The sequence below is a fragment of the Artemia sp. Qi Xiang Cuo genome, chromosome 7 (assembly GCF_049724085.1).
Source record: "Artemia sp. Qi Xiang Cuo chromosome 7, ASM4972408v1, whole genome shotgun sequence".
Taxonomy (NCBI): Eukaryota; Metazoa; Arthropoda; class Branchiopoda; order Anostraca; family Artemiidae; genus Artemia; species Artemia sp. Qi Xiang Cuo.
In genome coordinates this window covers 2,462,470-2,489,287 of record NC_142800.1, presented here as the reverse complement: position 1 = coordinate 2,489,287, position 26,818 = coordinate 2,462,470, and the positions used below count along the sequence as shown (strand labels likewise).

The following is a 26,818-nucleotide window of genomic DNA, read 5'->3' as shown; positions in this document are numbered from 1 at the left end:
CCCTGAAATCAGTGGAAAGTTTTATTTTCTTCCCATCTGTTTTCTTTCCGACTCGGTTCAAATCCAGTATTCCCCCTTGGGGGGGGGGGGCTTGATGTTTTGTACTAACGCCTTGATTTTTGTCCGCCGAACTAATGAGTTATTCTATCGAAAAATATTCACTCCATCACTTTTTATTCCAGATTTAGAAAGGAAAGATGTCATAATTATTCTTAATTATGAAAGAAGATTTAGCAATTAATCGCTCTGGGAGACGTCGATCTCCTGATCCGAAAAAGGGCAAAACATTAAACAAACTTGTTGATAGTTTACACAAGAATTTGAGCTCGAAAAATCTTTCAGTGACACTTGAACGCTATGATTTAGGAAAGAATCGATCGCCTGATAAATCTTCAAAGATCCCAATAAGAAAGGATGATGAGGAGGACTCTGAGTCGGAGCCTTTGTCGCAGCTCGCCTCCCGCGGGCCGAAGCCATATCCGGAGCCAAAGAATGTGATCAGTTCAAAACAAACCGTTGAAGGGGACGGATCGAAAGTAAAAAAGGATGACACTAAGGATTTAAAATGTGCAAAAATGTCGAACAAAATTGAAGATAAGAAAATGGAAATATTGAAAAAGGATGACAAAAATACGAAAGTGAATAAAAAAGAGGATAAGGCTGTGGCTAAGAGTGATGAAACTGTGAAGAAATCAGTTGATGTAAATTTGAAAAGTGGTAAAGTGAAATCTAAAAAGGCAATAGAAAATAGTACAGAGGTTGATTTGAAAGCACTTGATGCAGAGAAGAAATCAAAATCGCCTCAAAGGGTGTCAAGTGCTCCAATTCAGTCAAAACAGGGCATTAAGAAGCTACTCGAATCAACGATCCGAAATAGAATGAAAAAGCGAACAAGTGATGAAAGTGAACAAAATCCTCCAGAAATAAAAAAGAGAAAGGTTGGTAGACCACCTAAAAATAAAGACAATGAAAAGGAGCCAAGTACTAAAAATCCTTCTAGTATGTTTGAGGAAACCAAATTGGGTGATGTAACTGAAAAACAAATTAAGGCTGAAATAAAGAAAAAAGTTGGACGCAAGAAAAAAGTTCTTGATAATAAACGTCACGAGGAGAAAGAGAGTGAACCAGACGAAAAAGAATACCAAAATGTAAGTGGAAATGCTAATAAAAAAGTGAAATTTTCCAAAGATGAAACTAACAGTGAAGACGAGACTGAAAAAGATAGAAAGTTTTCTGATGAAAATGAAGCTGACAAGAATATAAAAAAGAATGTTCGTAAAGAAGATTCAGATACGGAAAACGAAAAGGGAAAGAAGTTCGTGAAAAAGCGACAAGGGAAAAAATGGAGTATAACTAAAAATGAATCAATTGGAAAACCTCGTAAATTTGTAAGAAAGAAAAAGCAAAAGGGTGTACAGTCACCTAGGGATTGTCCATCTTCAGATACGGACTATGAAAAATCTTTGAAGAAGCAAATGAAAAAGAAGTCCAACAAAATAGATAAGCATGAATCTTGTGAATCTGAGAGTGATGAGAAGTCCAAAAACAACAAGCTTACGAACAAAAAGAAATCCGAGTCAGAGAATTCGGATTCTTCCCAAAAACCGAAGAAAAGCGTAAAAGTGGGTAAAAAAGTCCTAAAACTAAGATCACGCTTTCGACGCAAGCGTGTTGCTAGCTTAAATGCACGCGCCAAAGTGACATGTATGGTTGATGAAGATTCGGATCCAATAGATTTTAATCATTATATTACCATGTTTCCTGTCGTTGTTGGTGATGATGTTATTCTCAGGAAGAAAAAGAAGAAAGGTGTGTTCATGATGAGACGGCGGAAACAACGTCAACCGGAAGCGCCTCAGCTCGAAATGAAAGGTAATAGATTTCGTCTCTTAATAAGATCTACTCTAAGCTCCTGTTCGCTGGAAGATCTCTCATTTCTAATCTGTCTTTTCCCTTGGAAACTCCTAGGAATTTCTATTTCAACTTCTAAAATTCCAATTTTCACCTTAAGCATTGTTGATTTATTCTTATCAAAAGTTATTAACCGTCATCGCTTTTTCTCACGAGGGAACACTGAATAGAAGCATGGCTTTTCATGAGAACTTAACAGATGGCTTTTAATAAAGAATTTATGCAAAAAAGGTGTGACAATGAACTAGTTATAGTATAGTTGGTTGATAGGCAACTGTGTAGCCACACACATTAGGACATATACACCGCTCTGGAGGAGAGGGAGTCAAGAATGTAGAAAAACTGTATCCCTAAAATCATTATAAACAATCCCTTTTAGATAGATCACATTCAGTTTGAGTCTAAGGATGCTATGGCCCTGTCAGTTCTCTTCGAAGTACCGTGTCTGTCTAGGGGTGCTGATGTGTTCAGAAAATTTAGTCTCTTTTGCCCCGAGTATGGTTTCCATTATTGTTCGTCAAGTTTCCCCAGGGATTGAATTTTATTTAGTGGGGATGTTTGGCTATGGTCTATTCCTAAAAGGTCCTACATGCACAAAATCTACATTTGGTAAATTGTATTACCATACAATCCAGAACACACTCGAGAATTCTGATCAGTTGAATCAGTTAAAAATCGGTTTACTATTCTGTATTCGGAGACAATTAGCTTAGGTTCACTGAAATAAGCTACGTTGTAGCTATATTTTAGTCAAATATTTAATATATGGAGTTGGTATTTTGGTTAGGTATTAATATAATGCCTTCTGGGCGGCTTGTTATATTTCATTATGATTAACCTAACTTCACCCCTTGAGTGTGTTGGAGATAATACACAAGTACCATAGGCTACATATGGAATATTATATTTTCATCATACATTGGTAGCCTATATTTCATAGGATTAACCTAACTTCCCTTCTCGAGTGTGTTCTGCATTGTATGGTAGTACTCTCCCAGGGATTGAATTTTATTTGGCGGGGAGGTTGGCGATGGTCTATTCCTAATAAGTTCTACATGCACAAAATCTACCATTTGGTAAAATTGCAGCTTATCGGCTCTTCTAAAGGAAACACTTATAAAACAGAAAGGGTAGTGCCATTAGCTTCCTTATTTTATGCTCTTTTCAAATATTATGGTGTTCTTTTTGACCGTGTAAACCAACTCAAACCCCCATTCACCCTGATGATCCGAGATATAGCACTAGGATACATATTAAAAAAAAACGTTAAACATAACATTTTTGCTGTAATGTGCAGCATTTTTTTCATTAATCAGATGGTCATGTTTGCTTCCATCGTTATTCACATTTGAATTTTTTTTTTGTCACAATTCCATCGAAGTCTTTTTAGAGAAGATATGTTCTTGACTAAATAGACATACATTGAAACACTATACTATTCTTCTAAAGATTCCTTGGCCTGTAAAAAGAGGAAGACATACGAGTCACTTAGTCAAAGAGGAAAGTCAAGCTACTAACTTACAGAGAGAAAAGAACAAAAAATTTCTAATAAAAAATTAAATAGATTAGATTGTTTTTTTAGAATAAATCGACTCCAATGAATCGTGAGCAAAAAAATAAATAAATAAAATATAAAAAAAAACAAATAGACAAAAATAGCTTCTAAGAAGCCATTTTTTTAAAATAGCCTTAAAGAATGGCACCTTGGATCTGATTCAGATAACTTATTCTATACCAAATGTACCATACTCATATTGGTTTTCAAGGGTCAAGAAAGCATCAAAACCGTTTTAACAAAAAAAAAACATGACGATATGACAAACAACAAAGAAATACATTTTAGGAACGTATCTGCTATCATCAGGGTGGGGGGGCCTTGTCAGAAAAACGACCATGATATTCGGAAAGAACTTAAAATAAGGAATCTAATGGTAGGCCACTTCTCTTTTTGTTTAACAATGTCCCCTTCAGAATAGCATCTAAACTACAATTTTACCTTACATTTTTATTATTAATATTTACTAATTATTTGCATTTTTATTTGCTAATTATTAATAATTAGCAAAATTTTGGCATAATGGCTTTTTGGTATTTCGGAAAGCTGTTATGATAAGCTAGATGAATGAAGTTTAGGAACTGGTCAAGAGGTGTGGCCCATAAAGGTATTTTCAAACATAGAAACTAGGCACGTATTAAGTATTTCTATTTTTCTTGGGGGGGGGGGTGTGTGTGATCCAAATGCACTCTACCCTTGCTTAAATCCCTGTCTCAGGCCAAAAAAATCCACATTTCTGTTTCGCCTCCCAAATATTTTGCTAAAGGGGGAAGAACCGTCCGGTGCATATTACAAGTTCGAAGATTTGCCTTCCCTTGTAGACTCTTGAATGAAAAAACATTAAATTTTAGGTGTAAATACTTATTTTTCAGTTAATCAGTTATGATTCAATCAAGTCTTTTAATACTTTGATTTTGAAACATTAAGAACCGGAGCGGATCAATCTGATTTCTTAGGGCCTTATTTATTATTTGAATAATTTAATGTCCCACATTCGATTGCCCAATTTTGTTTCACCGAACAGCGTTGTTTTCATGCCTCAGAATTAGACGAGTGTCCGAGTGTCTTTATTTTCAGTATAGATTTTGGCTTTTTCAATTTAGGTTTAGGTGGTGAAACCTAATATTCTTAGTTTGGGTTTATAATGCTATATAAATAATTTTTTGAGATACTATATAACCTACTACTTCATTAATCACCCTATATCCACAGTAGTTTACGTTAAATGCTTTGTCATATCCAGATACCGGCTCAGGGGATGGTATGGAGAACACCCATTGCAGGGATATCTCACTTCCCTTTCTGGAGTTGCATTCAAAGGTCAGAAAGTTAGATATCAAGGGGATGGGCTATTGAATGATATGTTAAATATTGTTTCGGAGTTTCCTTGGAGAAACTTGGGGCTTACAAAAGTCTGGAAGAGGTATTTTCTTTGAAAATACCTGTTTTTGTATCTAAATTGAAAAAAATGGAGATAACAATAACATTGGTCCACTAGATTTCGCGAAAATACATGCCCCTCCCACCACATTATGTTAGTGACATATGCAGACTCAAGTGACACATGCCATTCCTATGAAATTACGGGCTTAGCCCGCCAATTGAAATTAATCACGGCTAGTCTCCCTAGAAACTTGATTTTGGGCTATTTACCTTGGATTTCTCGTGTTTGCCAATGTTTTAATTTGCGTGCATGAATGTTTTTCTTTTCTATTCTTCTTGGTTAGCTGCGCTAGTGGATCTACTCATTTCAACCTCACATGCTTGGATGTAAGGTTGCAGAGCGTTTAGTATTTGGAGGAAGGGACATGAGGTATTACAGAGTTTTTCCTAGGGAAGAAAGGTTAAAAAAAGTAACAAAGAAATGCATTTGGTTTGGCAACAATTTTCGTGACAGGAGGGGCGGTAAAACAAATCTGGCGGATTTTTTGCCCCCTCCCCTTGGTGTGTAGGTACACTTTGATAATTCTGGCTGTCGCTCGCCTCCAACTCCGTTTATATATAATGGTGTAAATAAGTATGTTTAGAAAGGAAACCGTCCTAGTGTTTGTAAAATCTAATATGGCTTTCAATAACCTTATCTTTACAGTAATTCCGCTTATTACAACGGTATTTGGTGTCTCAATTTCAGATTGAAAGATTTTCCGGCACGTGTCAGGTATATAAAACACACTCGAGAAGGGATGTGTGGTTAATGCTAATGAAATAAAACAAAATTATGATGAAAACATAATAGTTTAGAAACAAATTTGGGCTATATATTTGCACATTAGGGGGTGGGGTAAAGCATAGGATATATTAAATACGTAACCTACACAAACATATTGTAACCTAACCAAAATACCAACTAAATATTTAATATAAATATAGTTATAATGTAGTTTCACAACGAGCCGAAGGATATTGTGTCGTATAGACAGCGTCAAAACCGGGTATTGTCTCATCTTCGCGATACAAGTTCTGGAGTGTGTTTTATATTCTAGACAAGTTCGGATTTTCCATCAATGTGCTGTTGAAATATGATGCTGTATTTACAGAAGATGGCACAATAGCTCTTCTAGAGAAATTCTCTGACACAAAGTAGTGAATTTTGTTGCTTAGCATGTGAAACACCCGGTTTATTGTTTTTTTTCACCCAGCTACAGTCAAATTATACTGTAAGATACTGCCAGTATATCGGCTGCCTTAAACAGCCATATCGTATTATTGTAAAGTGGTTACTCGTCTTAATTTTGTGTCATTACGCATGTGCAAAATCAAAAATGTCAATTTCATTCCTTGTGGGGATTCTAGAATGTTGCTAGATGATTTTTAAAGTATTCCTCAGAAAGAGGGATGTATTTTCCCCTATTCCCCTGTGTGCACTTTAATTATACTAGCCAGCTTCCATTGGGAAAGTATATTTCCCACGGTAATAGCGCTTTAGAGCTGCATCTAACACCACTTTAAAATGCCAGAAAATAAACTATTATTTCACGTTCTTTTTTTTCAGAACTCATCTAGTAATAAGACATCTTAATTTTTATTTGTAGAAAATAACGCGTAATCTGTAAATTTGGAACAGTATATGTTGTAAGAAGAACATTTTTACTCGCCAAAGTTAGGCACATACATATGAATGTATGTTGGATGGGGAGGGGGGGATGCATTAACATTGTCAGGCTAATCACACATGTTTTATCCGATTACAACTCATCAGAGTGTATATATATATATATATATATATATATATATATATATATATATATATATATATATATATATATATATATATATATATATATATATATATATATATATATATATGTTTATGTTTATTAACATGCTTAAAAAACTGGAGTATAACACATAGAAGAAAAAGACAACGAGATAATACAAATTAAGAAAAGACACTGTTAAATAGATAAATTGATCATACAAAAAAAAATAGGAGTATAAACCAGAGTATAAAAGAAATAAAACAAACACTTTACAAAAGAAAAGTAAGAAAACTAAAGTTAACGAGTGAGGCCACCGTGGACGCAAAGATGCTTATAAGTAGACTGGGGTAATGTAATTGATTAAATCCAATATTACGGATTAGACGTAAGTGGTCACACTCGCACATTCGCCGGTTGACAAATTGTTTCCATTTGTGGATTTTTGATTTCGACTGATACTGCTTGTGATGTCTATAGGCTTTAATGCACAAACTGAAATTATGGATAAAAAAGGAACTTTGTGAATTGTTTACCCCCTCTTCCAGGGGTGGAACCAGTATATACCCGACAACGAATTCATCAACTTCGAGGGATAGTACCTGTCAATAGCATCTTAATCAAGTTTAATCCAAGAATTTATTTTTGCTAGAGTGATCACGAAAATGTTTTGGGATTAATTTAATGACAAGTTCAAAGAAATTCCATATTTTTCATATCTTTTTTGCCTGTAGCTTGATTTTCCTTTTTTTTTTTTACAGAAACCAAGATAAAACTACCAATCAAGGTCGTATCTGGTGGTAAGGGGTTTGGCACCTTCCCTCCCTCTCGAAATCTTTGTCCTATTCATAAAGACGTAATAAAAATGCATAAAACCCCATTTTTATGCGTTTTTTAAATTTTTGTACCCCCTTCCCCGAATAAAAATCAGGATGCGGCCTTGCTACCAAACAATGGAGTAACTAGTGGGGAAGGGGGCAGGGGGTACAGTTCTTAAAAGATCGTTTCTAGATATATTTTTTGCTTCAGAATGCGAGCCAAATTACGATCGACAAAATTAACTTAGAACTTAAAAGTAAGAAGATGCCATCAATTCACGCCTGTTGTATACGAAAATTTTCAGGAGATGATTTAAAAATGCTCCTTCTAAAAAACGTAGACGGTGATCATAAGTTTGTAATTTGCCTCAAAAAGATAGTTTTAAATAGTCCTAGTTTAATCCAGTTTTGGCATCGAACTGACTGGTATTCTTATTATGGAGAATAATTTGTGATATTAGATATAATATGTGCAAATGCATCCCAGAAACTTTCACCTATGTTTCATGCCAAGTAAAGTTTCAATTGCAACTAGCTACCCGAGTTACCTAGCGAAGCGAGTAGTTAGTGGCTCCCCTGGAAGAAAAACAAACAAACCACTAAACACACATCCCTAACCACGTCGCAACTATCCTTTTAAGGATAGTCTTGCCTTCTTAGATAGGAGGCTGAAACTTGCAGTCTTGGGCTGCTGAATTTTTGAGAGAAATATTTTGAAAGAAGCATGAGATTTAGAAAGAAGCATGGTAATTTTTAATAATACGGAACAGACCCAAGTATATATATATATATATATATATATATATATATATATATATATATATATATATATATATATATATATATATATATATATATATATATATATATATATATATATATATATATATATATATATATATATATATATATATATATATATATATATATATATATATATATATATATATATATATATATATATATAAAAATATATACGAGGGCCATTCAGAAACTAACCTCCGGTTGATTGAAAAAATACACCAAGTTAAGTAAAAATATTTTAATATATACATCTTACAACTACATCTTTGCACTATTTTTCGACATAGTCTCCATAACGATTGAGGCACTTATCGTATCTCTTCACAAGCTTTGAAATTGCTTCTGCATAAAAATCACCCGCTTGTGGCTTGAGCCAGCCTGTGACCGCATCTTTGAGCTCTTCGTCGTCATCAAACCGCTGGGACCCGAGCCATTTCTTCATATGCATGAAGAGGTGATAATCGCTTGGCGCCAGATCTGGGCTGTAAGGTGGATGGTTGAAATCGTCCCACTTGAAGGACTCAAGGTGGGCTGTTGTTCTGCGAGCAGAGTGAGGACGGGCGTTATCGTGGAAAAAAAACGATACCAGAAGTCAGCATACCACGGCGTTTGTTCTGTATAGCCCGTCGTAATGTTTTTAGTGTTTCACAGTATAGTGTTTCACAGTATATATATATATATATATATATATATATATATATATATATATATATATATATATATATATATATATATATATATATATATATATATATATATATATATATATATATATATATATATATATATATATATATATATATATATGGACGGCTTGACCTAAGGACTATTACATACCAGTTTCAAGTAAATCAAAAAGAAAAAATTCTGGCCCAAGCTTTTGGGGAGCCCGTTCCCCAATAAGTTTTTTTTGTTCTTGAGGATTTCCTTAGTCCAGGGACGTTGATGTGTAAGTTTCAAGCTGTCCGTCGAAAAAAACTTGTTTGGCCCTTTTTCAGTGGAACTAATATTTTTTTTCTTGCGCATTGAGGTTCTCTTGACCCGAGAGGCTTTTTTTGGGGGGGGGAGCATACCGCCAAACTATTCTTTTTATAATAGGCTCCCCTTGGCCCAGGGACTTACGGCTGCAAGTTTTCGCCCCCCCCGTAACACCCTTCGCCCCGCCAAGAAAATGTTGGGCCCCTTTAGCCCAGGCAACAATTCCTGAAAGTTTCAAGCCAATCGAGATATAAAGTTTTTGAGCCCCACTTTCGGGCGAACTTTTTTTTTCATTTTTTTTTCTTTTTTTTTTGCGTGCATTAGGTTCCCTTAGCCCATGAACTTGGGTCTATAAGTTTCAAGTCATTCAGAACAAGAGTATGTTCGCCCTTTTCAGGCCCGTTTTAGGGGGAAGCAATTTTTTTTCTATTTTTATAGTTCTTTCTGCATTTTTTTTTTTTTTTTTTTTTTTTTTAGTATAAGGACCTAAAGATAAAAGTTTCGATTTGATCTTGGAAAAAAAAGTTTTTTGGTCCTATTTTGGGCTAATTTTCTAGAGTCTCACGTCCTAAAATAATTCTATTTATACGGCATCTGGAAAACTATAGGTCTCCCCGTTCGCCTGCGAGTCCAGGAGACTTGATGGTCATGTGTCAATCCTAAAACACGGTAGTCTGCCCAAGAATCTAAACAGGCGAGCCTATTAGGCTTAGACGCTTGTTCACCTGTGAGTCCAAGCAAATTCAGTCCCCCTTTTTCATACAAGTCCAATCAACATTGTCCTTCATGAATGAACCCAGAAACCTCAATCATATCTAAAGTTCTATGACTATCTACCTTAGTTCTGTCCGAAGATGGATGGATGGATGATAGACTATCTATCAACAAGGGGAAATGACATCATTTTAATACATACCTGAAAAAGGCTTTTGCCAGCTGTACCTCTCACTCAGATTATCAACTGTATTAGCTTTTCCTCCAACTAGCCGTGGATTGATGGCAATTTGATTTTATATTCAAAAATCAACAGAAGCCCCTTGGTCAAAGGGCTTCCTAGTGCAAGTTTCGAAAAGTTTGATGGCCCATTTCCGGGCCTCCTAGCCCCCACAAAAATACACATTCCTTGTGGCCCAGGGAACGATCAAGCTGTTTAGCCAATCCGACACCCGAGCTCAAACATGGCCCCCTCCCTTTCCACTATAGACATATCTATAAACAATGGGCAATTTGCTTAACTTACGAATCTCGCCCCAGCGGTTGTGGGGATCTTGTCATCACTGGAGGCATATTTATTGGACCCACCCTTCAAAAAGAAACTTAAAATTCCAATTTACTATATACTGAGGGCTCTCCCAGGCTTCTGTGACTACCTCTTCCATACGAAGAGCCCAGGAAAAAAAAAATCATCGAGGCCAAATGGCTCTTTGCTAATTAGGCCGTATGACAGAAATTTATAACTCGAATCATTTATTGTTCGTTATTATTGTCATTCCAAGGCGACGGATAACAAAAATTATAGACTACTTGCATAGCTATAAGTGCAGAACACGCTACAATGTTATATCCTTTTATGTTTCATAAGTATTTTAGGACGAAGTTCGGTGTTAAATGCCATTTTAAGCAGAAAGTAATTACAAATAGTTAATGACCATTAATGATCACTGAGTTCTGGAACACACCTTAAACGGAGAGATGAAAACCTTTACGAAGACAGTTTGGCTTAATTCAGTAGTTTTTTAGTGAGGGAGGTTATTAGTGATATATATATATATATATATATATATATATATATATATATATATATATATATATATTAAGGACGCTGTTCAAATACTTGACCCGTACCCCCCATCCCACTAGTGTGCAAATATATAGCCCAAATTATTTTATTATATAAACTAAAGGTTATATTTCGTTAGGATTATCCTAACTTCACCTAACTCTTGGGTGTGTTCCGTATTATTAACAAGCACCAAAACATTTCTTCCCTAGAAAAGAGCTTAAAAGGGCGTGATATCTGAACGGACTAAGTCCCCCTATAGGCGAAACAGAAATGTGGATTTTTTTGGCCTGAGACAGGGATTTAAGCAAGGGTAGAGTGCATTTGGATCACCCCCCCCCCCCCCAAGAAAAATAGAAATACTTAATACGTGCCTAGTTTCTATGTTTGAAAATACCTTTATGGGCCACACCTCTTGACCAGTTCCTAAACTTCATTCATCTAGCTTATCATAACAGCTTTCCGAAATACCAAAAAGCCACTATGCCAAAATTTTGCTAATTATTAATAATTAGCAAATAAAAATGTAAATAATTAGCAAATATTAATAATAAAAATGTAAGGTAAAATTGTAGTTTAGATGCTATTCTGAAGGGGACATTGTTAAACAAAAAGAGAAGTGGCCTACCGTTAGATTCCTTATTTTAAGTTCTTTCCGAATATCATGGTCGTTTTTCTGACAAGCCCCCCCCCCTCCCTGATGATCGCAGATACGTTCCTAAAATGTATTTCTTTGTTGTTTGTCATATCGTCATGTTTTTTTTTTTTTTGTTAAAACGGTTTTGATGCTTTCTTGACCCTTGAAAACCAATACGAGTACGGTACATATGGTATAGAATAAGTTATCTGAATCAGATCCAAGGTGCCACTCTTTAAGGCTATTTTAAAAAAAATGGCTTCTTAGAAGCTATTTTTGTCTATTTGTTTTTTTTTATATTTTATTTATTTATTTTTTTTTCACTCACGATTCATTGGAGTCGATTTATTCTAAATAACCTATATAATCTATTTAATTTTTTATTAGAATTTTTTTGTTATTTTCTCTCTGTAAGTTAGTAGCTTGACTTTCCTCTTTGACTAAGTGACTCGTATGTCTTCCTCTTTTTACAGGCCAAGGAATCTTTAGAAGAATAGTATAGTGTTTCAATGTATGTCTATTTAGTCAAGAACATATCTTCTCTAAAAAGACTTCGATGGAATTGTGACAAAAAAAAATTCAAATGTGAATAACGATGGAAGCAAACATGACAATCTGATTAATGAAAAAAATGCTTCACATTACAGCAAAAATGTTATGTTTAACGTTTTTTTTAATATGTATCCTAGTGCTATATCTCGGACCATCAGGGTGAAGGGGGGGGGGGCGCCTATTATAATAAGAATAGTTTGGTGGTATGCTCCCCCCCCCCCCCAAAAAAAAGCCTCTCGGGTCAAGAGAACCTCAATGCGCAAGAAAAAAAATATTAGTTCCACTGAAAAAGGGCCAAACAAGTTTTTTTCGACGGACAGCTTGAAACTTACACATCAACGTCCCTGGACTAAGGAAATCCTCAAGAACAAAAAAAAAAAACTTATTGGAAACGGGCTCCCCAAAAGCTTGGGCCAGAATTTTTTCTTTTTGATTTACTTGAAACTGGTATGTAATAGTCCTTAGGTCAAGCGGACCCCAATTCGCTAGAAAAAAAACAATATTGAAATAAAATGTGGATTCGCCTATAAATAAAAAAACTAACTTTTTTCTGAAAGACCTAAAACTCAGAACCATAAGTCCGGCCAAGCAGTCCCTGGTGTATTTTAGTGTGGGGGCACGAACCTCCCTAACAATTGTTGCCCAAAAATTCGCCAAAAACTTTTTTTCACTCTTCAGTTTGAAACTTGCAGTCATTAGTCGCCAAAACAAGAGGAACCTAGTGTAAAGAAAATAGGTAGGGGGTAAGGTTCCCTTAGAAATGGGCCCAAAAAGCCCAAAAGCTTTATTGTTCTGATCACCTGCAAACGAGCCCACTAAAAATGGGTCCTTCTTTTCATCGGTTTGGAACATATCTAAAATTCCTTGGGCAAAGGGATCCTAATTCCCCTTCTCCCAAGGAAAAGAGGTTGAACAGAAAGTGTGCCCATTGAAGCTCCAATAAACTCTTTTTCTGAACAAATTGGATCTTATAACCGAAAGTCCCTGGGCTAAGTGGACCCTAATATATAAGAAAAATATTAGTTCTCGGGCACCGCTCCTTTATGAAAATGGGATAGAGTAATGAATCCAAAACTCTTATTTTCGATTTGCTTGAATCTTTTAGGGATCGCTGCCTAGTTCAAGGGGACCACACGCGGTTGAGTGGGTATGCGGGGTCCAGAAATGGGCTGGAAAACTTGTTGTTCTTAATCAGTTTAAAACTTAGAGTGAAATAACCTTAATGAAGACCAAAATTTGAAAAAAATTAGCTTGTTTCGATTCATGACATGGAAACATAGGTCCAAACTGCCAAACTTATCGAACGGAGGGGGGAGGGGGCAGCGAAAAGCCAGATGAGTCATATTTTGCTAGCGTTTTATATTTAAATAAAAAAGCAAGAAATTGTAATAAGCCGATACACTAACGAAAAACTTGTGGGTAAAATAATAAAATTTACGAAACTTGGCTAAGACTGACAAATGTATTGAAATATTCTTAAAAATTTTGTTGTCATGTCTCCTTAGGAGTGAAAATATGGTACTCTGCGAAAATATCTGAAAATGCAGTAAATCTTTATAGTTGTTTTTATATAGCCTACTTTTGAAAGTTCTTGCTGTGCTATTAGTCTATCGTAGACAAAAAAAAATAAAAGAAAAAGAATATGTACAATTCCTATTTTTGTTTTCTTGCTCGTACATAATGAAGATGATACTTAATTAACAAAAAATATTAAGCAGGAAACAAATTACAAGCATCCCACTGCAAGACGAAGCCCCCTCGGGCCAACATGGCTGTACATGTTCCTCCTCCACTCAAAGTGTCAGTGTCATTCAAAGTGTTCACAGTGTTCAAAGTGTCATTCTTTTCCTCTTCAGAGAAGTTCCAATTTCCTTTAAATATTTTTACAACCTCTTCCCATCACATTCGGGGACGACCTGCGTTTCGTTTGTTCGTAGATGAATGGCCAAAAAGAACGATCTTTGGGAATCTGCCATCCTTCATCTTCAAAACGTGTCCTAAAAAAAATAAGCCCCCCCCCCAAAAAAAAAAATAAAATAAGAAAAGATTAATATCAGCCTCAGTGTGAAGCCATTATTGGGCAGCGTATGACTCGTGCTGACAATGATTTTTCCGCCTCCCAACAACTTTGATGAAGGAATCGTCATTTGGCTCCCACCTTTTCCTTTTGGAGCCGTTTCAAAGAAAACTTTTTTTTTACTTACAAAGCCATAACCTGGGCTTTGGAGTAATTAAATCCAGGTAGCCGACTTCCACTCCTAGAATTTAAACATCTTGTGTTTTAATTCCTTTATTATTAATTTAAAAAATATTTTATCAATATATGATTTTAGTTATGTATTTACATTTAGACAACTGTGCCTCTTATTTTTGAATATTAAATTTAAATTGATAAGAACAATAGTAGTATTGTTTAGCGTACACAATCGAAAATTTCAACTATGCAGCCGTAGATAAGAGCTTTCCAAATCTTGACATAGATTCTAGCCTAAATAGATACATTGTACAAATAAAAATTTTATTTCTGGTAATTGAGGAAAAACTTTTTTCCTCATCTTTTGTTTTTTAAGGTCTCTAGCTCAGGATTGTTTCAAGTTCAAGTTGTATGTCATATTCAAAATCTCAAGTTGTCTAAATGGTGTGGTTGACGGGATAATTGTTGAAATAACGTGACAACATCGACACAGGCACGTACGCAGGAATTTGTTTCGGGGGGGGGGGGTCCGATTTGTTTCGGGGGGGGGCAAATCCTTCAAACCCACTATTCTGTGAGAAAAATCCGAAAATTATGGGAAAATGAAAAAAATCGTGAGATTTCGGAGGGGGGGGCGGACCCGGGGCCCCCCCCCCCTGCGTACGTCCCTGCATCGACGTATTAGACACCGTATAATAAAAGGGCATTTGAGTCAGAGTTAGTATATTCTAAGTGACTCTAGCTCCGCTAAGGACCTTAATTTCTAATGACTGACTCCTTCTACAGTAAATCAGAAAAGAACTCCTACTTTTATCAAACGGTTCGTGGTAACGAACTGTAAGTAAGGAGCGGCCTGGCACTATAGTAACTGAAACTCTAAAAAACAGAATTTTGATACCAATAGATACACTAAAAGAATTTAAATTTTTATGCTGATTTCAAATATATAAGTTTCATCAAGTTTAGTCTTACTCATCAAAAGCCACGGACCTGAGAATATTTGCCTTATTTTCGAAAAAAGGGGGAAACAGCTTCATATCATGCAAACAGCCCCTTCAAACATTGTTTTCAAACAGTCCCATATACAGCCACATCAGCGTATCAGAGAACCTTATTGTTGGGGTTTCAAATTCCTATCTACAAAAATGTGGAATTTTGTATTTTTTGCCCGAAAAAAGATCACGAATGCGTGTTTATTTTATTTATTTTTCTTCTTCCCAGGGGTGATAATATCAACCCATTGGTCCTAGAATATCGCAAAAGAGCTCATTGGAACGGAAATTAAAAGTGCTGGTGCGCTTTTTAATTGGTCGAAAATTGGAGGGCAACTAGGCCCCCTCCCACGCTCATTTTCCCCCCAAAGTCACCAGATCAAAATTTGGAGATAACCATTTTGTTCAGCATAGTCGAAGAATCTAATAACTATGTCTTTGGGTGTAAAATGACCCCCCAAAGACACCGGGGAAGGACTGCAAGTTGTGAACTTTGCTCGTTGTTTACATATAGTTGGCTATTTGTTATTGAGAAGTATATAGCCATTTTTTTGGGGGGTGGGTGCTTGGGGTGGATTTCTATGGGGAGAATCTTCCTTGGGGAGTGAATATTCCAGATGAAATCTTACACTGGGGTTTTTGACAGAATCACTATACGTAATTCTTTTTAATTGTCTTACGTTCTCTTTGCCAAATTTTTCATGTGGAGATGTTCCAGGGGAATTATCCAGGGACTTTTTCCGCGTGTTTTGTTTTCTGGAAAATAATTTCCACGGAAGGGAGTATTTCTGGAGTGATCGAGAAACCGATTAGAGATTAAGTCTTATTCAAATGAATGAATACTATGGAGAATTTTTCAGGGTCAATCATCCATTACCACTTTTACAGGGAGAGGGGATTTTCAGAGAAGATAAAGTTGTCTCGATGGAATTTGAGGGGTGGGAACGCACTACATACTGAGTAAAATTTCCAGGGAGGAGATTTTCGTGAGGGGCAGGGGTATATTTCACACAGTGATCCAGATTTACCGGCATTGTCTAAAAAACGAACAGAAATTATGCCACATATGAAGGGTTCCCCCCTCCTCGATACCTTACTCTTTACCCTAAAGTTGGACTGTTTACTAAAATTGAAACACCGGGACGGTTTAATTAGAATAGGAATTTTTTTAAAAATGCTAACAACTTTAGAGTAAAGAGCAAGGTACTGAGGAAGGGGCAACCCTTCATATCCGGAATAAATCTGCCAAAATTGATATGCAAATTTTGTTTTAATTTTTCATGTACGGTGAGCCAAATTCGAACCTGCATTAGTTGAAAAATATTCAGAAATTAAATATAAAAACAAGTTTTTTTAACTGAAAGTAAGTAGCGACGTTAAAACTAAAAACGAACAGAAATTATTTTGGATTTGAAAGGGGTTGTCCCCTCCTCAATGCCTCGCTCTTTACGCTAAAGTTTTTATTGTTTTAAAAAGTAGCGTTGTGATAGAGTCAAGCTTTAGCGTAAAGAGCGAGGCGTTGAGGAGGGGATCGGTTTAAGTTTTAATGTCGCTTTTAGCTTTCAGTTAAGGAAACTTGTTTTTTTAAATATTTAATTAGTCATCACGTACGCAGAAATTTATTAGGGTGAGGGGGGGGGGTAATTGTGTTGGGAAAAATATTAAATTTCTTGAAGCACCGTAAAAATTTAGAGAGTTTGGGGTCATATACTGGAACGAAGACTTATTCAACTAAGTCACTATAACTGGAAATAAATCAGTAGGAGGGGCAACAATCACGTACATGGGAGTTCATTTGGGGGAGGGAGTAATTATGTAGGAGAAATATTAAATTGCTTGAAGTATCGCAAAAATCTCGACATTATAGGGTGATATACAGGACCGAAGACCCCTTCTCCTGTTGTATATGCTTGGATGGAAGCCCTGATTGTTATGCTTTCATTTAAGGAATTGATCAAATATTTTAGATTAAAAAATGTAAAAATCTCTGGAGCCATTGCTGGCGTATAAGGGCATCGGATCGAAGCCCGGTCGTTGGGTCTTTTTTTACAGGGACAATTAGCAACCTCGTCAACCAACCATGTCGCAGCAGGGATCGATCCCTGCAGAGCATCAATTCACTGTGCTACACAGGGTTAAATATTTCAGTGTATATTTGTAAATCAAATGTGTTTGTATTTCAACATTTCATTTGTTGAAATTGGTCCACATTCTGAATTTCGTGCCGACTGAGCTGTTTATAACCATTTTAGTACTCCCATACTTTGTAATAAAGAATGAAGACCTGTCAGTGTTGTAGCCGACTGCTTGAATCCTATGATATCATTCTCTCGGGGTGTGCCTCACTTTACAGATTTATGCCTATTGTTGTCTCCTGGATTTTAGATCCCCTAATAAGAATGGTGTGCTTGACGAAATAAAAGAGGGTTTTAAATATGTCCTCTTCTTCTTGCCCCTCTAACAAAAGTGAAATTTGAGAATGGTCGTATTTAAGGATTTACTTCAGCATCGCAGTAACAAATTTTTGGAGAAGCAATAACGGGTATTAGAGGAGTGATGGAACTGGCTCCTTTGCCCAGGTACATATGTGAGTGGGGTTTCGTTGCCTCCTCCCCCATTTTTTTGGGGGGGGGGTTTCCATGTCCGAAACTTGTAGTTGTTTTATGAAATTAATTAAAAAAAAAACTTTCCGAAAAATAAGTTTTTCAAGGAGTAAAGGCCATTTTAAACTTAACCTCAGGAGATACAAATACCTGTTAAAATTCAAACTCAAAACGACCAGAAATTACTATTTCTATTTAATTTCGTTTTGAACAGAAATTAAATAAACAATCATAGCAAAAAACATACAACAAATAATAATATAAATGAATAAATAGATCTTAAAGCGAGTAATGCTTAGATTGAATATGAAAATCTAGCTTAAAACGAAAACAAATTTTTGCTATTAAAGTATAAATGAAACTTAAAACGAACAGAAATTAAATAAAAAATCAATGCGAACAAAACATACAATATATATTAATGTAAATGAATAAATAAATCTTAAAACGAGTGAAACTTAAATTGAATATGCAAATCAAGTTTGAATCGAATGAAAATAACTACAACATTAAAAAAAACTTTCCGAAAAATAATTTTTTCAAAGAAAAGTAAAGGCCATTTTAAACTTAAGCTCATCATATAAAAATACCTTTTAAAATTAAATCTCACAACGACCAGAAATTACTATTAAATAATAGATGATACCCAAAACGAAGATAAATTACATAAACAATCATAGCAAAAAACATACAACAAGTAAATATATATATGACTAAATAGACTTTATGTCGAGTAATGTTTGGATTGAATATGAAAATCTAGCTTAAAACGAAAACAAATTTTTTGCTATTAAAGTATAAATGAATCGAATAAAAATAACTACAAACAAGAGTTTGGGTATCGTCTCACTACAGAATCCTAAAACTTACTGCGTCATTGGCACTTTACTGAAAACAATTCTTTAAAATATTCTAACTTTTGTAAATATAAGAAATCAGATACTACTGAAAATTTTAGGGAATAAATATCAGTATATGTATATTAAGTTGACAATGCACATTTTTTTTTCAGTAAACTCATTTGAATTTTTTTTCAGTAAAGTACAAATTATATTCTGGCTTTTAGAAAGCATAGGGGTTTTTGAACCCTTCTCACATTAATTTATGCTCGTTTTGAGTTTGACTCTAATATTTATTTTAATTTTTGTTTGTTTTAGGTTTCATTTACTTATTGATACTGATTTGGGGTAGTTGTATGCTTGGTAGATTATATGATAGTCCGGACACCAGGTGTTGAAAATGTAAGCTATATCACGATGGAAAGTGGCTGCTACGAAATTTAGCCTACTTTCCACCCCCTAAATTAACCAGACGGGTTCAAAAATACAAGTAGCACTTGCTTGCGATTGGCAGAACACTCCAAAAATTATCATTTAATTATAGTTCGGTGTTTCATGCAAGAAAATACATGTTCCACAAAGTTTGAGGTGCAGTTTTCCGCTCAAATAGAAATGCCTAGAAGCAATAGAATGTTTTCATAACAAACTAACACGATTAGTTAAAAAAAATGGCACAGCTAAAAAAAAAGGCAAAACTTTATGAGTCTTGAACAATATTGGACAGTATAAACAAAATCAAATTGAACAATATATATATAATGACATAAATTGTTGAAAGATCAATCAGTTCAAGTTTTTTTTCACTGTAATTTTTATTTTCATTTTCAATGCTGTAAGAACTGGAAAATAATAAATTTGTAATATACGAGTAATTCGTTTTCAGTGAAGCACCAATGACGCAGAAGGCTTTAGGTTTTTACAGTTAAAGAAGTGGGCAGTATCCAAATTTAGCTTGTAGTGAAACTATATTTGTCTTGACCAATCTTGAAAAGAACTAATAAATTAAACTAAATATTTGATGCATAATGATATTAATTGCTAAAATCTCATCAGTTCAAAATTTTACTATAATTTTAATATTTATTTTCAATACTAAGTACAAAAGAAGACATTTGTAATATAATTCTTTTTCAGAAAAGCGCCAATGACGCAGTAGATTTTAGGCTTCTGCAGTGAGGCGATACCCAAACTCTTGTTTGTAGTTATTTTTATTCGATTCAAACTTGATATGCATATTCTTTTTAAGTTTCACTCGTTTTAAGATTTATTTATTGATTTAGATTAATATAAAGGCCTTTACTTTTCTTTGAAAAACTTATTTTTCGGAAATTTTTTTTTTTAATTAATCTTTGTTCGTTTTTGATTGCAAAAAGTTTCAAGTTTTTTTGGCATGGGGGGGGGTGTGCTTACTGTCCGATTATTCTTGACTTTAAAAACGGATCTAGAACTTTCAATTTAAATCGAATGAGGCTTTTTTCAAAGTCTATACAATTACCTCTTTGATAAAAACCTTTTATGTAAATACTAGACAGTTTGCAGAACTTGTTGAAAGTAATTTATAACTATGAATGTATTGAAAAAATAGCTCCAATAAGGGAGTTCAGATCATTTCACTTGCTGACACAAAGGGATAACGGCTGTTTGGAATTGACCTTAATAGGGATTTGTGTGCCAAAGCAATTTTGCATCTATCACAGAGTATGTATTTTAACCTTATAATTGGATAATTATAATAGATTTCCTATGTGTTCTTCCCATACAAAACCCCTTCCCATAAGTTATAAACCCCCCTTAATAAGTTATGCCCCACGGCATAACTTACAACGCCTGCCCCTGGGTACTGGTAGGCTGTGTCGACACCGGAGTTTTTGTTATCAGGACTTTGAACTATTTTAACAAAATGTCTATCTCAAAATTTTTATCTGATGCATTGAGGGCGTGGAGGAGGGAGAGGGGCTAGTTGCCCTACAACCTATTTTGGCTCTTAAAAAGTGAACGAGAACTTTCATTGCCTACTCAAATGAACTCCCTCTAAAGATTAGATGAGCATCCCCAATCACGAAATAATATGAAGAATTTGGAGAGTCCTCAGATAACAACCCTTGCCCTGAGGCCGTTAGGGGAGATGTAATCCTTAACGACCTAATTTCCAGAACTTAAAACTGCGTTTAATAAAATGGCTGTCTCAAAATTTTGATTGGATGTGTTTGGGGAAAAGGTGGGCTTGAGAGGGGGGTTAGTTGCCCTCAAATCACTTTCGACCATTATAAAGGGCACTAGCCCTCGGAATTTCCAATCGAATGAGCCATTTTTAAGTTTCTACGACACCGCCTTATATAAAAAGCTTATATGCCCCCCGGGCATAACTTGAAACCCTTGCCCTGAGGGTTTTGGGGGAATGTCCTCCTCAAAGACATATTTTCTATCTGGAACTCAACAAAGCTGAACAAAATGGCTATCTCAAAATTTTTATTGGATGTGTTTGGGGTACTGATGGGCGTGGGGGGGGGGGCTAGGTGCCCTCAAATCACTTTCGAATATTAAAAAGGCCACTAGCCCTTTGAATTTCCAATTGAATGTGCCTGTTTTGAAGTTTCTACGACAACGCCTTCTATAAAAACCTTATATGCCCCCAGGGCATAAATTAAAACTCTTGCCGAGGGCTGTGGGGGAGTGTCCTCCTCAAAAACATATTTTCTATCTGGAAATCAGCTGCACTGAACAAAATGGCTATCTCAAAAGTATTATTGGATGTGTTTGGGGAAATGATGGGCGTAAGGGGGGGGGGGCTAGTTGCACTCCAATCACTTTCGACTATTAAAAAGGGAACTATCGCTTTTAACTTATAATCGAATGAACCTTTTTGGAAGGTTCTACGACAACACCTTCTACAAAAACTTTTTATGCCCCCAGGGCATATATGAAAATCCTTGCCCTGAAGGTTCTGGGGGAGTGTCCTCCTCAAAAACATATTTTCTATCTGGAAATCAGCTACACTGAATAAAATGGCTATCTCAAAATTTTGATTGAATGTGTTTGGGAAAATGATGGGCATAGGGGGGGGGGCTAGCTGCCCTCCTATCATTTTCGACTATTAAAAATGGCACTACCACTTTAATTTACAATGGAATAAGCCTGTTTTGAAGTTTTTACGACAACGCCTTTTATAAAAACCCTAAATCCCCCCAGGGCATAACTTAAAACCTTTGCCCTGAGGGTTGTGGGGGAGTGTCCTCCTCAAAAATATATTTTCAATACGGAAATCAACTACGCTGAACAAAAAGGGATATCTCAAAATTTTGATTGGATGTGTTTAGGGGAATGATGGGCGTAGGGAGGGGGGGGGGCTAGTTGCCCTCTAATCACTTTTGACTATTAAAAAGGGCACTATCCCTTTGAATTTCCAATCGAATGAACCTTTTTTGAAGTTTCTACGGCAACGCCTTCTATATAACCTTATATGCCCTCAGGGCATATCTTAAAACCCTTGCCCTGAAGGTTCTGGGGGAGTATCAAAATGGCTATCTCAGAATTTTGATTGGGTGTGTTTGGTGAAATGATGGGTGTCGGGGGGGGGGGGAGAAGCTAGTTGCACTCCAATCACTTTCGACTATTAAAAAGGGCACTAGCCCTTTAATTTCCAATCGAATGAGTCTGGTTTGAAGTTTCTACGACAACGCCTTCTATAAAAACCTTATATGCCTCCAGGGCATAACTTAAAACCCTTGCCCTGAGGGTTGTGGGGGAGTGTCCTCCTCTAAAATATATTTTCTTTCTGGAAATCAACTACGCTGAATAAAATGGATATCTCAAAATTTTGATTGGATGTGTTTTGGGGAAATGATGGGCGTGTGGGGGGGGACGGGGGCTAGTTACACTCCAATCACTTTCGACTATTAAAAACGGCACTAGCCCTTTAATTTCCAGGGAATCAACTACGCTGAACAATGGCTATCTCAAAATTTTGATTGGATGCGTTTGGGGGAATGATGGGCGCGGGGGGGCTAGTTGCCCTCCAATCATTTTGGACTATTAAACAGGGTAATAGCCCTTTAGTTTCCAATTGAAAGAGCCTTTTTTGAAGTTTCTACGACAACGCATTCTATAAAAACCTTATATACCCCAGGGTATAACTTACAATTCTTGCCCTGTGGGTTGTAGGGGAGTATTTTCATCAAAAATTCATTTCTTTATTTATAAATAAAGGCAGTTGAGCAGCGTAGCTATCTAAAAATTTTGAGGGTAGTGGGGGTTTTGCCTTATGGGAGTGGGGGGAGGGGGCTAGTTACACTCAAATTAGTGTTGACTCTGAAAAATGACACTCGCTCTTTAGTTTTCAATCGAATGAGCCTGTTTTGAAGTTTCTACGACAAGGCCTTCTATAAAAACCTTATATGCCCTCAGGGCATAACTTAAAACCCTGGCCCTGAGGGTTGTGGGGGAGTATTCTCCTCAAAAATATATTTTCTATCTGGAAATCAACTGCGCTGAACAAAATGGCCATCTCAAAATTTTGAGAGGATTTGTTTTGGGGAATGATGGGCGTGGGGGGGGGGGCTAGTTGCCATCCAATCATTTTCGACTTTTAAAAAGGGCACTAGAACTCTCGATTTCCAATCGAATGATCCCCCTTTGAAGTTTCTACGACGACCCTTTCCATATGAAGAGCCTCTGGGAAAAAAAATAATATAAATTTGGAGCCATATGGCCTTTACTATAGGCAACGCTACAGCGTTGCCTCTGATTTACCATAGGCCTACCTTTTTTCAATGTACAAATGATTTACCGTTCCACTCAACTAAATGCACTTCAACTTGCCTGAGGTGAACACCAAAAGATTTCTAGAAAGTATTGGAAAGATATAATATAATTTTTTAGTCAGTGACTCCTCCCACAATGAATTTGACAATAGGCAGTGGAATACCATACCCTTTACTCGTATTGGCGTTTCTAGTAAAGAAAGAAACAGTGTTTTTGTTTTTGCAAATGACAACGCGCAAAGAATGAGGTTTTTTTGAGCTTTCAAACTCAGAGCAGGGTTTGCATGTGAAACTAGCTACCAGCTGAAGTAAGTCTGACTAAGCTATCTCCAGACTTCTTTTGGAGATGTTTTAGGCGTGCTGTACAGTAAAAAAGATGATTGTGAATTGGGTAATTAGTTCCTTTTTCGCTGGAACACGTTTCCATCATGACTACCAAGGCTAACGACACATTGTTATCGCTGGTGCTGTCAATCTTAGTATAAAACAAACAAACAACCAATTTTCCAAGAATGAACCCCTCCCATGGGAAAATTATATAGTATTCCCGCATAAATTTTAATGCACACAAATTCCTATTAAGGTCAATTCCAAACAGCCGCGATCCCTTTGTGTCAGCAAGTGAAATGGTCTAAACTCCCTTATTGGAGCTATTTTTTCAATACATTCATTGTTGTCAATCGCTGTCCACAAGTTATGCAAGCTGTCTATTATTCATATATAAGGTTTTTATCAAAGAGGTAATCGTATAGACTTTGATAAAAGCCTCATTCGATTTAAATTGAAAGTTCTAGATCCTTTTTTAAATTCAAGAATAATCGGACAGTAAGCACCCCCCCCCCCATGCCAAGAATAACTTGATACTTTTTGCAATCAAAAACGAACAAAAATTAATTAAAAAAAACTTTCCGAAAAATAAGTTTTTCAAAGAAAAGTAAAGGCCATTTTAAACTTAAGCTCAGGAGATACAAATACTTGTTAAAATTCAAACTAAAAACGACCAGAAATTGCTATTAAAGAATAAATGAAGCCAAAAACGAACAGAAATTAAATAAACAATCATAGCAAAAAACATACAACAAGTAATAATATAAATGAATAAATAGATTTTAAAGCGAGCAATGCTTAGATTGAATATGAAAATCTAGCTTAAAACGAAAACAATTTTTTTTATATTAAAGTATAAATGAAACTTAAAATGAATAGGAATTAAATAAACAATCAATGCGAACAAAACATACAATATATATTAATGTAAATGAATAAATAAATCTTAAAACGAGTGAAACTTTAATTGAATATGCAAATTAAGTTTGAATCGAATAAAAATAACTACAAACAGGATTTTGGGTATCGTCTCACTGCAGAAGCCTAAAATCTACTGCGTCATTGGCGCTTTACTGAAAACGAATTATATTACAAATGTCTTCTTTTGTACTTAATATTGAAAATAAATATTAAAATTACAGTAAAATTTTGAACTGATGAGCTTTTAGCAATTAATATCATTATGCATCAAATATTCAGTTAATTTATTAGTTCTTTTCAAGATTGGTCAAGACAAATATAGTTTCACTACAAGCTAAATTTGGATACTGCCCCCTTCTTTAACTGTAAAAACTTAAAGCCTTCTGCGTCATTGGTGCTTCACTGAAAACGAATTCCTCGTATATAACAAATTTGATATTTTCCAGTTTTTACAGTATTGAAAATTAAAATAAAAATTACAGTGAAAAAAAACTTGAACCAATTGATCTGTCAACAATTAATGACATAGATATAACATTAGATTTTATGTTACTCTTTCTTTCGAAGACAGTTCAAGGTCCATTATTCTTTGCCATTTTTTTTTTAACCGTGCCATTTTTTTTTAACTAATCGTTTTATTTTTCTATGAAAAAAATCTATTGCTTCTATGTATTTCCTTTTGAGCGGAAAACTACACCTCAATTTTTGTGGAACATGTATTTTCTTGCATGAAACACCAAAATATAATAAAATGTCAAGTTTCGGAGTGTTCCACTCCGAAACTTGCTAGCAAGTGTCATTGCAAATGACACTCGCAAGCAAGTGTCATTGGTATTTTTGAATCCGCATGGTCAATTTAGGGGGTGGAGGGTAGGCTAATTCTCGGATCAGTCCCATTACGTCGTGGTATGGTTCACATTTTCAACACCTGGCGTCCGTACTATCATATAATCTACCAAGCATACAACTACCCCAAATCAGTATCAATAAATAAATGAAACCCAAAACAAACAAAAATTAAAATAAATATTAGAGTCAAACTCAAAACGAGCATAAATTAATGTGAGTATAATATATATATATAGTATATATATATATATATATATATATATATATATATATATATATATATATATATATATATATATATATATATATATATATATATATATATATATATATATATATATATGTGATACTCTTTTACTAAACGGACTCTTTCATGTAGTGCCATGGGCGCCCATAAGCTGAATTCCAGGGGGGGCAAACCTCGTCTAATTGACACTTTTAATGCTATATAAGAGAAATCTCAGAACAAAAATATAAAAATAAGGCTTCATCATTCAGCCAGGGGGGGGCGGGAGCCCCCCCCCATATGGGCGCCCATGTGTAGTGCTAGTTTGGTTAATGCTAATCAAGTAAAATAGGATGAATATATAATAGTCTAGAAACAAATTTGGGCTATATATTTGCACATTAGGGGGGGGGGGGTTCAAAGCATACCATGTATTAAATGAAAACCAAACCTAACCTAGGTACCTTCCCCCCCTAAACCCCCCCCCCCCAAAAAAAAAACAACAACAAACAAACAAACAACAGTTTAAATACAGTTCTTGCCTTTGTTTATATCCCAGAAGGCAGCGTAAACCTATTTTTCATCACGCGTCTCGGTCTATTTCGTGACTGGTATGCATTGCCGTATATAAAAGAAACAAATTTGGGCTATATATTTGCACATTAGGGGTAGGGGGGAGGGGTAAATCATAACATATATTAAATACGTAACTTAAACTAATCTAGGTACCTTTTCTCTCCCCCCCCCCCTAAACCCCAAAAAACAACAGTTTAAATATCGTAAACACTATGAAAACTACTCTGCACTCCATTTCTTAATAGCGGTCTCTTTAAAAATTAAATAAATAAAAAACAAGTTTTTTTTAACTGAAAGTA

At 35.4% G+C, this 26,818-nt stretch overlaps 1 protein-coding gene across 2 annotated transcripts in view; it reads left to right on the top strand.

Annotated features, from left to right (window-relative positions):
* LOC148949857 (uncharacterized) overlaps positions 1–26,818 on the top strand; it is a 239,064-nt gene that overhangs the window by 74,734 nt on the left and 137,512 nt on the right. For both annotated transcript variants that reach the window (XM_089091331.1, XM_089091332.1), the window contains exon 2: positions 183–1,872. In XM_089091331.1, coding sequence (XP_088947457.1) covers positions 219–1,872 — 1,654 coding nt within the window. In that variant the 5' untranslated portion in view covers positions 183–218. The remainder of the gene's footprint in view (positions 1–182; positions 1,873–26,818) is intronic.